Source organism: Pholis gunnellus (genome assembly GCF_910591455.1).
Source record: "Pholis gunnellus genome assembly, chromosome: 11".
In the NCBI taxonomy this organism is placed as follows: Eukaryota; Metazoa; Chordata; class Actinopteri; order Perciformes; family Pholidae; genus Pholis; species Pholis gunnellus.
The window spans coordinates 7,891,925-7,906,317 of NC_136538.1; the positions used below are offsets into that span (position 1 = coordinate 7,891,925).

Here is a 14,393-nt window from a genome sequence, read left to right on the forward strand (position 1 = left end):
CATTCTCGGTTAACAATTGCTATTGTCTCCTACTCAGTAATGATGCCGAGGTTGGTATTGTGACAGCTGTTCTGGCAGGCGTTGGCTTCTGTCACCTTTCTTGTTTACCAAGAGCCAGAGAATACACCTGATCATTAAATCCAGGGCGATCGGTGGCCGAGTTCTTGGCAGACACAGCTCACTCTCTTCCTTGGCCTCTGGGTCTGCGTTAGATTTCTCCCTAATGTGTAGTTGAGTTAATAGGGGGACTCTTCGAGTCTCGGTGAGTCTCAGTCAGAAGAATAACCGAAGGAAGCCGAGTTTTTACACCTTCCGCTAGGTGCAAATAGAGCAAGGGATGAGATCTCACTGCTGAAGGTGTGAAAGCACTGTGGGGGGGGACGGCAGGCAGCCGAAGTTTCATTACAGCTAGACAGAAGGGCAGGGCTTCCCATCTCTGTTTTCTCTATATCCTTCTCTCACTTTCCCCCTCTCAGTCATTCAGGCTCCTTGCCCGGGATGACTGAGAGAGGGAAAGGTTACAGAGGCTGTGCATTCAACCGAGCTACCCAGAGGCAACGCTGTCTGGTCTTCTGTCTATAACGCTGTAATCTTTGTGTGGCCTGACAGCTCCATTACAGATAGGTACAAGGCCTTACTTTTCAGTGACGTGTAGACAAACACTGACAACCTGTCATCCCTTCCCTAATCATCTGAGGGTGGCATGCCTAATTATTAATCCGAGCTCGCCCGACAGCTATTCTTCGCTGCATTGTTTGGATCTACAGAAGGAAACCGCATTAAGAGTGGGATAAAGTATCAACACAGCAAAAACATAAATTTGTTATTTACAAAATGTGAGAAATTAAACGTCTGAGATGAAAGAAAGCTACTGAGGCATGCACCTCAAAAAGCAACACAATTCTCCCATGGACTAGTTCTTGTTCTTAGCTCCATTGGTCTGTCAAAGGCAATATCCGTTACGTTCATCAGCACCGTCATCAGCTGTGCCTCTTGTTGAAACATATTACATTTAGGATTGGTATCAGATTTGATGCAACAAAATTATTCTTATAATTTTGACACGGATCAAATCATTTGCTCATTGTGATGAACCAGAACTCTTACAACAGTGTAGAAGATTAGCCATGATCCTGTGATGTAAATTGTGCTGTTAGCATTGGCCACATATAAATGACTAGTTTCACATTTTTGGAAAGACACTGTAAGAGTAAGATGAGAAGATTAATACCACTCTTATGTTGTTTGGTAAATATGAAGCTGCAGCTGGTTAGCTTAGCTTCTCATAAAGACTGGAAACACAACAAAGTTCGCCTACCGACACCTATACGCTTTCTTGGCCGAGTGCAGTGACTTCCTTCAATCTGTCTCTACTTTGACTTCGCCATTCAACCAGCAGAAACACCTCATGTGAAACCACAACTTTTAAGTTTTTGCACTAATGATTTTGGTACGGACTAAACAAGCGAGAGCTATCATGTTAACTTGAAAGGTTTATAGATGGGCAGGTTTTGTTACCCGTGGCCAGGTTTGCTGTTTCCTTGTTTTCTGCCTTTACATTAAGCTAAGCTAACCAGCAGCTGCTGTGGCGTCACATTTAACGGCTAAATATGAGTGTGGTGTCAATCTTTTAAATCTCAGTTTTCGGTAAGAAAGAAAAAAGGAATCTGATTTATCGAAACAGTTTTGCTCGTTCAAAACAGCCAAAGTGCTTTAACACTAGCTAGAGGTCATTTTCTATTTGCTGTCGTATTTGAAGTATCCGTTCCAGAATCAAAGACAACGATTTTCATTTCTCACCTCACCAGACCATACGGAGGGGCAGCATCTTCTTGATCAGCTTGATTAAAGTAAACACATGTTGGCTGTGAGGCAACTCGGGGACAGGAGTATCTATGGTTATCTCCATCCACCCACTTCCTGTATGCCTGACATCTACCAGCTGTACAGGAAGACACGCACGCACACACGCACACACACACACACACAGATGCCCATGCAGCACTGCCTGTCGCCACCTCCAGATGTTGTGTCAGCATGCGGTCGTCTCGCTGAAGCCAAGTGCAGACTGAGCAGTCCTTTGCAGAGGGACGGGGCACATCAACCTGGAGCCATCACACTCATTGAATAATAAGATAATCATAGAAGTAGATGTGCTCCTGCGTGTGTTGACCATAAACATAAAAAAAAAGAAATTCTGCAAACCTTGTTAAACACTATCAAAGCATCATGAGAATGGACTTTTGATTGGCCTTCACATCTGCTGCAGTGTTGTTGTTTTTTTTGCAATGCTTCCAGAATTGAGCAATTATTTTAATTGCTGCGTCTTTCAGCTTCCTCGCTTAGGTTATCACCTCAATTGTGTTGTGCTTTCTACAACTGCTTGTTTCCCCCGCTAATGTAATATAAGCAAATAGCATCTACACAATCAGGAAAAAGCTATTTTTCATGATCTAAATAGGCTGTCAGCTTTTTATGGTGTGAAGCTGAAAGTGTAGATATGGGCTCTTTAAACTTAATAAAAGAGGTTGCAAGTTGATTAAAAGTTCATTTTAAAGTTATTGGAATACTGATGCCTCTAAATAACCTATAGAAGTAAACGAGACCATCGCCGAGAAGATTGTTTATTTCATCTTAATGCTTGAAATCAATGTCAAAATCAGATAAAAAAAAATGCAGGTTTACCGAGCGTCTTCAGCTCATAATCCAGCTGGGCCTCCGGCAGCGACTAGACCACTGCAGACCGGCTTCGCTGGCGCCTTTGACCTGTAGTCAGAAGCTCCGGCGGGAGGAAGAGAGCTCAGCGCCCCCGGCTGGAGCATCTCCTCCTCCAGCCGGGAGCAGAGCTTCGACTCGCTGCTCCCCGGCTGGGAGCAAACACTGACACCACGCTTCTGGAGACCCAGGCTGTATTGCTGGGCCCGCTGGAAAGAAGGGAGGCACGGAAGAACCAGAACCAGGACTGCACGTATTAGACTGTCGGACCCCTGCAGCAGTAAAATGAGTAACTGGAGCTCGGAAACACTACCACTTTCGTACACAGGGACTCGCCAAAATCAACACAAAATGCAAGTTCTTGTAGTAACTTAAACTTGTTATTCCCCCCGATTGGTAAACATAAAAAATAAGTCAATTTTGGTTTGATTTTTTTTTTTTTTTTTTCATACAGTGTGAACAAATGTGAAAGAAACGTCACTTAGTCAAACCTCCTCAGAGTGTCAAATGTCAGCGGCAGTATTTAATCAGATGGAGTTTGGGGGGTGGTGGGGGGGGGTGGAGCTGTATTTTCCCAGCAGCAGATGAAACAGAGCTGCGGGCTGAGTGACACAGGGGTTTGATGTGGCGCCTCAATCCACACCTACTGCAGTGACAAGGAACACGCAGAGGTGTCTCTCTGTCACACCGTCTCTGTGAACCTGCTGGAGGGTAGATGCTGCTACCTAAAGTAACTGTATGCCTTGTGTCCTATGTGTCTTATGCGCTGCTCTTTCTCTCTTGTTTCCTCTTCTCAGGCACCAGCAATGGGTCTGTACTGGTCTATAACCTGACCAGTGGTCTTCTCCACAAAGAGCTCAGTGTGCACTCCTGTGAAGTCAGGTAAGAATCTTTGTTTCTGTGTAGTTCAATGTGCAACCAGGCAGAACGTCCCCACGGTCAGCGCTTCAGTTCGCACATTAGATGAAATGTCTGTAAATTGACACATTAGTCAATTGACACATTAGTCAATCAGCTCGAGGGGGATTGATTTTGAGGTGATTGTTTTTTGGGCTCATTAGAGTTTGCAGAGGCAATTGGCTGTCACATAATTAGAGTGCCTTGTCAGCTCCTGTGCTCCTTGGCTTGCTTTACGTTTTTTTTTATCTCAACATCGGCTGAGTTTCGTTTTCTTGATTGGAAGAAATACGAGCAAAATGAAGAAGAACCCTGCCACCACTAACTTTGTCATCAATCCAGAGAATATCAAAATTAAACTACGCAGTCTCAAGGAGCTGACAAAAATACTGCAGAGATGCCTCAGGATGTTTATCCCAACAAGTAACCGAGGGAGCTTAGATGCACTTGAAAAGTGGGACCAGCTTTGCATACCGTACAAATCAATTCATCACAACAACTCAATCAATGGCATTACAAGGCCTATTTCTTACTGTGTGTGTGTGTGTGGGTTTGTGTGTTCATTCGGGGCAGAGAGAAGGAGACGATGTGTTAAATTAGGGATGTCCAATGTTGCATTTCTACCCAAGGCTGCTGATGTAACACTTAGAAACAGTAAGTGGAGTCTTGTGTTTGTCCAGTTAACAGTGACAAACATACAATCACTGCCAATTCACTATTCATTTGGAAGAAAACCACTTCTAACTGATCTCCACAAAAGGACAACGACATCACTTTCTAGATCTTCTTTACTAAGTTCAGTATGTGCTCTATACATCGTTCTCACACATTTCAAGTGTAACGCCCGGTGAGGCGGATTTGTGATTTTGGGGCTTTACAAATATATTTAATTTAATTGAGTTTTAAAAAAACAATCCAGATCATACGGCGATCTTCTCCTCCCAGCCGTCGGTCCAGCCTCTTTCTCGGGCTCATTCACATGAACAGAGGAAGGGAAATAACTCTGGATTCTTTTAACAGCTTTTAGGACCTAATCATTTTTAAAAATGGGTTATTGGGCCCCAGGGAAAGGCAAGTCGCGGTGTAGAACTCCTCCGTTTCACCGGACAAACTCGGAGACGGGGGAGCACGGTAGACCTTGCGATGGGGAAGCAGTCGAAAGTGAGAGTGAAAGGGATTTTGGAGTTTTTCCACGGACTGTTGTTGTCCTCTGTTGGTGCCTCTTCTAGTAGCAGCCGGGATTCTGCTCAGTGCTTCCACGCTTTAAAATCCATTCTTAGTGACCAAAGTGTCCAGACTCAGACTCATCTGTAGAAATCTGATTGGAATCACATTTCAAACCTCCTCCAAATGGTGTCTCGTGATGTTTTTTTGCTGTCCAGACTTTCTAAAATCGATCTCAATAGACCAAAATGTCTGCAGGGAAAAGAGGCCGATTGATTTCTGGGTGAAATGCATGCTGCATATAAATACCATATAAATACCATTCTCCATTCTTACTCAGAATACATTACTTGATATTTTTTTTTGTTGGGAATCGAAATGTTCCTTTAACCTCTGAACACGAAACCATTCCCTCAGGTCTAAGTAGCTAATTAATGAACCTGTCAATAACACATCAAAGGAGCCGTTCAGGGAAAAAAGCAGAATTCTATATTAGGAAGCTTTCTTTTCCTGTTCATAACCGAGCATTTAAAAATAGAAATTCAAAACACAAGTAGCAATGAACAGTTGTTGATGATCATTTCTAAGAGCTGATGACATAACTGGCACAACATTTAGCTATTTAGTTGTGAAAGTCTCCCATACATGTTGAAGCTATTAAAAAGATGCCTCCATGCTCAGTCGACTATGATTTAAGTATTTGTTCCTCTGTTGTCTGGACAGCAATTGTTATTGTGTGAAGAATATCTTTGTTCTCTAGGATCACAAAAAGTATGTTAGAAGTGTTACTACAGAGATAAATGAGAAATCCGAGAGAGAGTACATGGAATGCAGTCTCCTATGTCTTCATATGTACTCATTAAAAAACACCATCTAACAGGGCCAGAGCACTGATTGGTGCGAGGACCCCATTGAAAGGCAAATTATTATTATTATTTATGCAAATGAATGACCAGGATTATAGCTTTATTTACATTGTAGTGATGTGCGACATAAATCTAGCGTAAAGCAAATGTTTCGGTGTGGTTTTGTTCTACATTTGTCCTGCTCTGCCTCTGCACAATGTATTGGTTAATTATGGTCTGGTCTGACGGACCACACTGGAAAGAACGCTGCACCGCCGTAATAAGCGCCCCCGCGATGCAACAGCCAAACATCAACAAAGAGCAGGCCGTGCTTCATTAGTTAGTATTCTCTAATGGGCAGCAGCACTATTTCACCAGGTTTAATTAAGCACGAGATTGAATCAATTAACGGTGTTAAAAGATTGATTGGGAGCAAACGCCGTCCGTTGAAGCAGAGCCCGGCTCTCTTTAATGAGAGAAGTTGGTGTCCGAAAAATGCAGAACTCCAACAAACTTTAATGAGCCGTGCAACACAAGCAAGTTTCTTACCGTTTCCCCCCTGTGCTTATGTGCGTATGTGCGGATTAAAGTGAGTGATCAGGCGTTTGGTTTTCTCCGGTTTTCTCCGTTTTCCGGTTGTCACAGTGAATGTCTCTACAGTCCTGACACTCCGCCGTCTCCTCGTCTGCTTGTTATCTCTCATCCAGCACCTACTGCTGACACACTGCACATAAAATGTAACACCCCTCGTGTTACACACCCGTGTGTTTTGATATGTCCGTCAAAAATAAAGCTACAAAAAGTGACAAAATAAATAAATAACACAACCCTACATTAACCCATTGAACCAGACTGTAACATCAAAGTAGTTCCATCAGAAGGCTTTCTCTTGAAAACACCTCCATTTAGATTTTTCCCTCCTCCTATATGGGCTCTAGAAGAACACTGCTGTTTATTTTTTTTCCAGTGCTGCGACATACAACATTAAGATCAAAGCTGTGAGTTTTCTGTGGTGGAGAGAGCAGAGGTGCTCTATGCAAATGAGCCCAGCATCCCCTGCCCGAGCACAGCCATGCCAAAAGAGGCCTGCCTACTTAGCATCTCATTTACATTTAGTGGGGAAATTGACTAATTAATCATGTGGCTATTTACCATCTCATTACGGTGGAGTTTGGGCTCCCTGAGCTGGGCCCACTTCTCCAAAATATTCACCTTCCTTTAGAAGTTTTAGGTGTCTCATTACAGAATGTAGTGAAGGAATATTTGACAGCTAGCCTGCGTGTATTAGATAGCCATATTATTCATTTAACTAAAACCTCTATGTGTGTGTGTGTGTGTGCTTATTCCACAGGGGGATTGAATGGGTGAGTCTTACCAGTTTCTTATCGTTTGCCACTTCTGCTCCCAACAACATGGGCCTGGTGCGAAATGAACTGCAGCATGTTGACCTGCCTACTGGTGAGAGGCTAGACGCACACACCCGCACAAACACACACGCACACACACACACAAACATATTATCACCTGTCTTTGTTCTTGGAAGTTTCTGTTTTTCTTGAGGTTCCTGCTGCCTGAACAACAGAGGAAATAGACATCAGTCAGTCGCTCACTCTTTCTTTTAATTTGTTTTTCTGTGTCCATGTGGTTCTCTAAGAGACTCCTATTGTTCTCCTCCAGGGGATACTTACACACTTCTCCAAAATAGGTCCAAACTAAACCACCGAGGAGGGCCTAGCTCTGAAAATGAGATCCTATCATGACTCATAGCCCTGCCAGTGACGGGTCTATAGAATTACTGCACCAGCGGTGACTGTTTTTCGACTTTCTCCAGAAGGTGGAAAGAGAGAAATCCAATTGGAAAGTAACCTGAGGATGAAGTAATGCGTGGTCAGGAAGAGAAGGTTCCAGTGGATAAAACGTCTTTTCTTTTAGTTTAGATGTATGAGAATGAATATTCATATGCAATCTCGGATACAAATAGTTGATGAACACTTGTATTATTTGACAAATCTCTCGTGTTTTTGTCTCGTTGGTCTGCTTCACACTTTTTTACACTTAAGGCGATTGGCTTGGGGAAATTTCCATGGTCACAAAGAAATATGCGCACTATGATGGTTGGGTCAGAGAGCCTTCATCCTCAGTCCTTTCAGAACAATGGCGGGGGGGGGTAAGTCCCTTCTTTAATGGCTCTCTAAAAGCACCAGAGTCATCAAAGTTAACAGCCCGCGGCATTAGCTTTGGTTACAGGCTGACACGCCTTCCAACACACACACATGCATACTTAATTGTTTTTCTCGTTTGAGTAACTTAAAGTGCCTGAGCTTTTCCAAGGTGTGCTTGACTGCTAATGTCTCTGGTGCACACACAGCCTGTGGGGATCTCGGTGTGATGTCCCGCACAGCCCTGATCCACGCACGTTTCTGTGTCTGTCTCACTCAGGGTTGAATGGAAACAGATCAGTATCACTTTAATCTGTGTGTGTGTGTGTGTGTTCACGGAGACACAATAGGTCTGTGACGTGTTTAGCATAGCAGAGCACCGAGATAACGGGGGAAGCAAGGGGGAGTAGCTCGCTAAGCTCCATCTAAACTGAGAAACATGGGAACTGTCAAGATGTCTTACTTACAGGTTGCAACGTATTTATTTATTTAGAAATAAAAAAATAAGACGTGATTTTTAACAGAGGAAAGTAGCTGTGGGGTATAGTTTTGCAGCCTACCTATTTGAGTTGCAGATGTTCTTATAGTATTTTTCATGTAATCCTGAACCAGATTCAGACTTGCACAACTTTGTTTCCCCTTACTTGAGCTTATGTTCGTTCTTCTTAATTCATTGAGGGGGAAAGTGAGCATATTTGAGCTTGAAGTCCTCAAATAGATAAAAAGATAGTTCTGTACTTAAAGGATTCTGTTCGTCACAAGTAAGACTAATCCGCTAAGGCAGACACCTTGTGCCCTTAACTGCTGGAGCATTTTCTGATAAGATTTGAGACTCCAGGATGAAAAATCATCCTCCTCGCTCGTCTTGCTGCTCGATTGTGATGATACCCGGTCTCTGCAGCGACGATTGTGTTCTTTATCTATGAACGGATTGTCAGTGTGCTGCAGTAACCGGGGGACGTTTAGTGTTGATACGTGGGAGTGACTTTAACACGTCTGTCCAGTAATCGTCCACAGAAAAGGGAAGAGCATGACTGTGTTTGCCAGAAAGCAGATTGCATACAGCAGATTAAAAAAAACGTGACCCCATTTTGTGTATTCAGGACCTCGAGATGTGTGTGTGTGTGTGTGTGTGTTTTTGAGAATGCACATTTGACATGATTAGAGCCAGTAGGCTGATGATCTGAAGAGTGAGATAATTGCCCCAAAGAGGAACCGATGAAGAGGGCTGCATTAGCTTCTAGTGCACCAAAGTGTTTTCTACACCATAGCCTTAGCTATGCCGTCCCCTCTGGTACACACCAACTCCCGTCTCAACAAAACTGTTGGAGGTCACCCCCGCCTCGCCCAAACCGCCACAGGCAGCTTGTGTCACTTGTACATTTTAAGCAGGGCCGCCTTCCTAAGTGTCCTCGGCAAAAATCAGATCAGCACTTCCTTCGGCAGCTGTGATAAGATACACCTGAAGGGTGTTCTTGTTTTGCTTAAAGGGGGCACCTTGATGCGCTGCATAATGTGCTGCTGCTGCGCTGGGTGGGGAATGTACTGTGTGCGAGTGAAAAGCAGAGATTAGAGCAGGTGGGGGGAGAATAAGTTGGCGTCATTTTCCTCTTTTTTCCCCGCTCCGGCGAAGGAGATGAAACCAGGACGCTCTGGCACTAAAGTGGAATGAGTTCAATCCGTCTCTTCCACAGGTTGTAAGGAAGAGGTACCGTCTTCTGCCTTCCAGCGTCGCCTCCTCTTCCCTCACACGCTCACTTTTCTCTCTGTGTCTGTCTTGTCTGTGTCTCTTGTTGTGTTTTCCAGGAAGATGCTTTGCATTTAGAGGCGAGCGAGGAAACGATGAGCCACCCATTGAGATGATTAAAGTGTCTCATCTCAAGTGAGTTGCCTGCTCTCTCCACCACCTGGGAAAACCAAATAGCAACAACACCTCAGTATATTGTGCTTTTGCCTGAGACACACACACACACACACTTAGACACCAAATCACATTTACATACAAAACAATTCACACCCACACGCTTGCCTGGAGCCTTCTCACCTTTCTCTCTCTATCTCCTTCTGTCTCTGAACATATCAATTCAAATTTTAAAGGGCGCATTGCGCTTGCTCGCTTCTTCCGAGGTGTTTTTAATAACCCGATTTAAATCTCACCGGAGGTCTGCGGAAAGACCCGAATAGCACAGATCTAGCATTAATTGCGTTGTTTTTTTTTGCTATTATTCCCCAAAACCAGTGGTTTGGATCGTCAATTTTTTTTTTAATTCCCGCATTCATCATTGCAGTATCTTTTAATAGGACTGTGATATTGCGAAAAAAAAATAAGAGGGCATGCATTAACAGTCCTCACACATTTTCTTTTGTATTTTCAGTAAATTCTAATTTCTTTTCAACGCACCATATTACCGCTGAGAGTCTTCGCCTTGCGGGTACATTCCAAATACGGTTATCATGGTGTATCGTGTATTAAACTGCAAAGGGACACCTCTGACTATTCTCTATTCACAAGTGATAAAACTCACTTTTGCTCAATTCAATACACTCAGGAAATGTGCTGCAACGTCCTTATTTGAACATTTAATTCATATATATGTGCAAAAAGAATATTGCTGTAAATAGCTGTGTACCTAAGAGGCTCACTGCAGTCTGGTTGAACACAAAGCAGGGTCGCTTTTGAAAACTCATCCCTTAAATTGTACCATATGAACATAAAACGTGTTTCTAAAACGTGACCAGATGAGCTAGAATCCATTCTCTCACTCTTTTTGCTGGTAATGTGACACATCAGCATCCAATGTTTAGACATCCACGCCACACGGCACGTGGGCAGTGTGTGTGTGTGTTTTGAGATTGAATGTGTGTGTGTGTGATGTCCATCCTCAGACAGTACCTGGTGGTGGTGTTCAGAGACAAACCCCTGGAGCTGTGGGACACCAGGACCGGGACACTTCTCCGGGAGATGGCGAAGAACTTCCCCACCGTTACTGCATTGGTACTGACACATCTACACACGAATAATAAAAAACTGCATCCTTCACCGGTCCTTGATTCTGAGCTGCTCGTGAAACACAAGGAAAAAAAACGTACAACCATTACTAAAGACATTAAAATGTAGCAAATGTCACGTGCAGGGTTGCTCATTAAACCTGACAGCTGCGTATCTGAACATTTCCAGTCAAAATATTGACTTTTAACAAAACACACTGCTGCGATACTACCCATTGTTGACTCTTCCCTTTAATAGTCTCTGATACTGGGGGGCTGGCCATTTAAAAGATTAGTCTGAACATTTTCCCCAAGCTCAGCAAAGAACGGGCTTCATTAGGCCAGAGAAATGCCCATAAAAGAAGAGCTATGCTGGACAAACTTCACAGTGGGGCTGTAAAGTCATCCACAGCAAGAATAAAAACCGCCAGTAACCTTAATAATACATGCTGCCCTCCCCCGGCCCCATATTGCTGTCTCATTTCCATATTGATTACAACCTCGACTCTGCCAGACTGCAGCCACAGTGCTCCAGCAGTTGCACAGAAGGGCATGGGGGAAAACAGCTCTCCCGTGTGCCTTAGTTTAATTTATGTGAGCATCTACAGCACTTCCCCTTTCCTCCTGTCTCTAGCTGTTGTCTTTTTCCACTGTGATGGTTTGCTGTTATGCCAGCAAATGTGTTTGTGTCTAGGTCTTTGTCTGGCTTTGTTGCTGTAACTGCAACCCCCCCGTGTGTGTTTGTGTGTGTGTGTGTAAACAGGAGTGGTCCCCGTCCCACAACCTGAAGAGTCTGAAGAAGAAGCAGATGGCAGCGAGGGAGGCCATAGCTCGGCAGACGGTGTCGGACGCAGAGCAGAGTAGTGTTGAATCCTCGGTCATCAGGTCAGCGTTCTAAAGCTTCACAATGTAGTGACAATGACAAAGCCCCGAGGCAGAGGTGAAGCTAGTCTAGGAGGAATTTAAATCAGATCTAAAAATAGTATAAAAACTATCAATTGGAAGGAACTGTTCTTTACCCGTTATTATATTTAAATGATTAACGGTCCAGTATTGTTCTCCAGCCACTCCTGTCAGATGAACTACCCCCACCAGTCATGTTCCAATCGTGTTTATTATATCTTTAACTGGAGGTTATTTAGCGCTATTGATTATATTAAAGTGTGTATTGTTGCAATAATGTTTTCATTCAGTTGAACTGTCAATGTTTAGGTTAGTTAGGTGAGGTTTGTCCACACATCCGTCACTTTCAGCTAACTATTTCAACATTATGTTTTGCTATATCTTCTATTTATCCATTTCTTATAGCTGACTACTGTTTAACAATTACTTTTTGCTATTTCACCATTTATTTGTTGCCTTTAGCTGCATATTGTTTTTATAATTCATGAAAAAGGCTTTTATCCATGACTTTTAGCCAACAGTAAAGACCTCTCATGTCAATTGCTAAGTAGTTTCCACAAAGTCAAGTGAAGCCAACTTATTTTATATTATTGTATTACTTCTGTCTCTACAATCCATCCAGTACTCTGACCTCAATGATACTAGTAATTCTTGCCACTGTCAACTGCAGAATACCACGACGTTGGTCCTGCCACAATATTTCACAGTGGAAAGAGTGCAAAAAAGCCTGACATGTTTCTCCCCGACAGTCTGCTGCAGGATGCAGAGAGCAAGTCAGAGACCAGCCAAGCCATCTCAGCCAGGGAGCATTTTGTATTCACTGACACCGACGGGCAGGTCTACCACATCACCGTGGAGGGCAACACTGTCAAAGATGGTGCACGCATTCCACCTGATGTGAGTCCAGAGACGGTGTCTCTTCTTACTTCACACGCCCCTGAACTACTTCAAGGTCATCCACACAGATCCCTGCACAAAGCTATTCCTCCTCCTTTCATATCTCTTACTCGCCATTGAATCTCAATTTGTTTTTCAATCCTTTCTGAACACAGAATCTTCTCTTTTCCCTGTATACGTTCTGCGGACATCAGTATGTCTCCTATCGCCACTTCTACCTCTGGCTTTCTCCTGTCCTCTCTCTGTAATCATATTTATGTGTCTGATCTGTCAGGTTTCTAACCCATGTACCGTGTTTCACTTTTACACACCAGCAATCATTGTGCACTTTTTCCGCACTCTTTTCCATCATCTTTTGTACTTGCTTTAGCATCTTCTCTCATATGTTCAAAGGTTGAGTCTCTTTTTTTCTTCTTTCTCTGCGTCAAAGAGAATGAAAATATGATAGCAACGTTTTTCACATCATTTACTTCCCCGTTCCTGTGATCAAACGCCTGCACTGTGCCAACATTTTACCTCATTTTCGAGCTCAGGAGGAGCTCTGCTGTCTGGATGTTAGCCAGCACCTGCACAGCTTCCTCTATAAAGTAAAAGCCATCACTCCCGCTCTCTATCCTGTGTCCTTCAGCTCTTTAGTGGGGCTTGTGTGGGGGATGATATACATGTTGGCTCCACAACAAAAAAAAGTGTTCAACCTTGCAGCTTCTACAGCTTTATGTTTTCTGTCAGATTAAACCTTCTTTTCTTTATTGTCTCGCTCTAGACTGTGCGTGAGTTTGCGTCTTTCATCAGTCTGTTAGCAGACAGTATTTTGCACTTCTTCTCTCCACTGGTTCAGAGCGTGACCCTGAAACTGTTACTGTATTTACCTGTAAAGCATCTCATGGGGGACTTAGCTGTTAATTCGCCGTGACAGCAAAAATGGCCCGGCTATTACTGGGAGACGGGATTTCTTTTCACCTGAATGACTACAAGATGCAGGACGTTTTTACTTTACAAGTCCACACGTCGCCACTAACAAAGAGCCTTTAAAAGGTGTTTAGTTGCCCAAGAGTAACAAAATTAAAGCTATTGTTTAAGAAAACTTCAGGAACTTTCTTGGACTCATTATCTAGTTGTGACTTGCATCTCAGTCGAGCTGCGTCGTGCTATAGAGCAGATAGCGCCGTCTGTTGTTTGTTGTTGATTGCCCACATCTGTCAATGAGCACTGCACAACTTCATACCTTATCGCTAACACTTCTCCATTTCTTTTCATTCGAGATGGTAAAATGAATTTCGGGAGTCTCTCTCTGAGCGGCAGATTGGATTGTTCAACAGCCCGTGTTTTGCCGGCTCACTCCCGGCATCAATTCACGCCGCACAGACAGACACCGGTGGTTTACCTGGTGATTTAAACGCCTTATCTTCGTGACAGCTACAGATTCGGTGTTCAAAGATTTGCATACCTCAAAGGATTTACAGTCCTTTCAGGACGATAGGAGATCTCCGTATCTCTCTCTTGTCAGGAAGGTAACGGAAACTGTCCAAGAAAAGTTTGGCGCTATCATTCACCGGGTACACACTGAAGGTGAGCTGACACTTAATGTCTTCACATCAGCACTCCGTCTTGTGGCGCAGCCTCACTTAACCTCAGGTGTCGGGCTTGTCTACCACTCAGCCGGAGACAATTTCGTTTTTATAATGGAGCGAAAAGGTGTTTTGTTTTTTTTTACCCGTTGTTCGGCTGCATTAAAGAGGAGCTTGTTGACATCCTAACGTTGTTGTTTTTATGTCTGTAACTATGTGGAGGATGGTCATTGACTTCTGATGATTTTAGTGATGGA

The 14,393-nt window shown here is 43.5% G+C and overlaps 1 protein-coding gene across 1 annotated transcript in view; it reads left to right on the top strand.

The window, feature by feature from the left end:
• Window positions 1–14,393, top strand: part of wdr11 (WD repeat domain 11) — a 45,594-nt gene that overhangs the window by 18,086 nt on the left and 13,115 nt on the right. Inside the window, exons 11-16 of the mRNA XM_079169239.1 lie at window positions 3,513–3,597; window positions 6,973–7,079; window positions 9,587–9,662; window positions 10,667–10,775; window positions 11,532–11,653; window positions 12,421–12,568. Of these exons, the coding sequence (XP_079025365.1) occupies window positions 3,513–3,597; window positions 6,973–7,079; window positions 9,587–9,662; window positions 10,667–10,775; window positions 11,532–11,653; window positions 12,421–12,568 (647 nt within the window). The remainder of the gene's footprint in view (window positions 1–3,512; window positions 3,598–6,972; window positions 7,080–9,586; window positions 9,663–10,666; window positions 10,776–11,531; window positions 11,654–12,420; window positions 12,569–14,393) is intronic.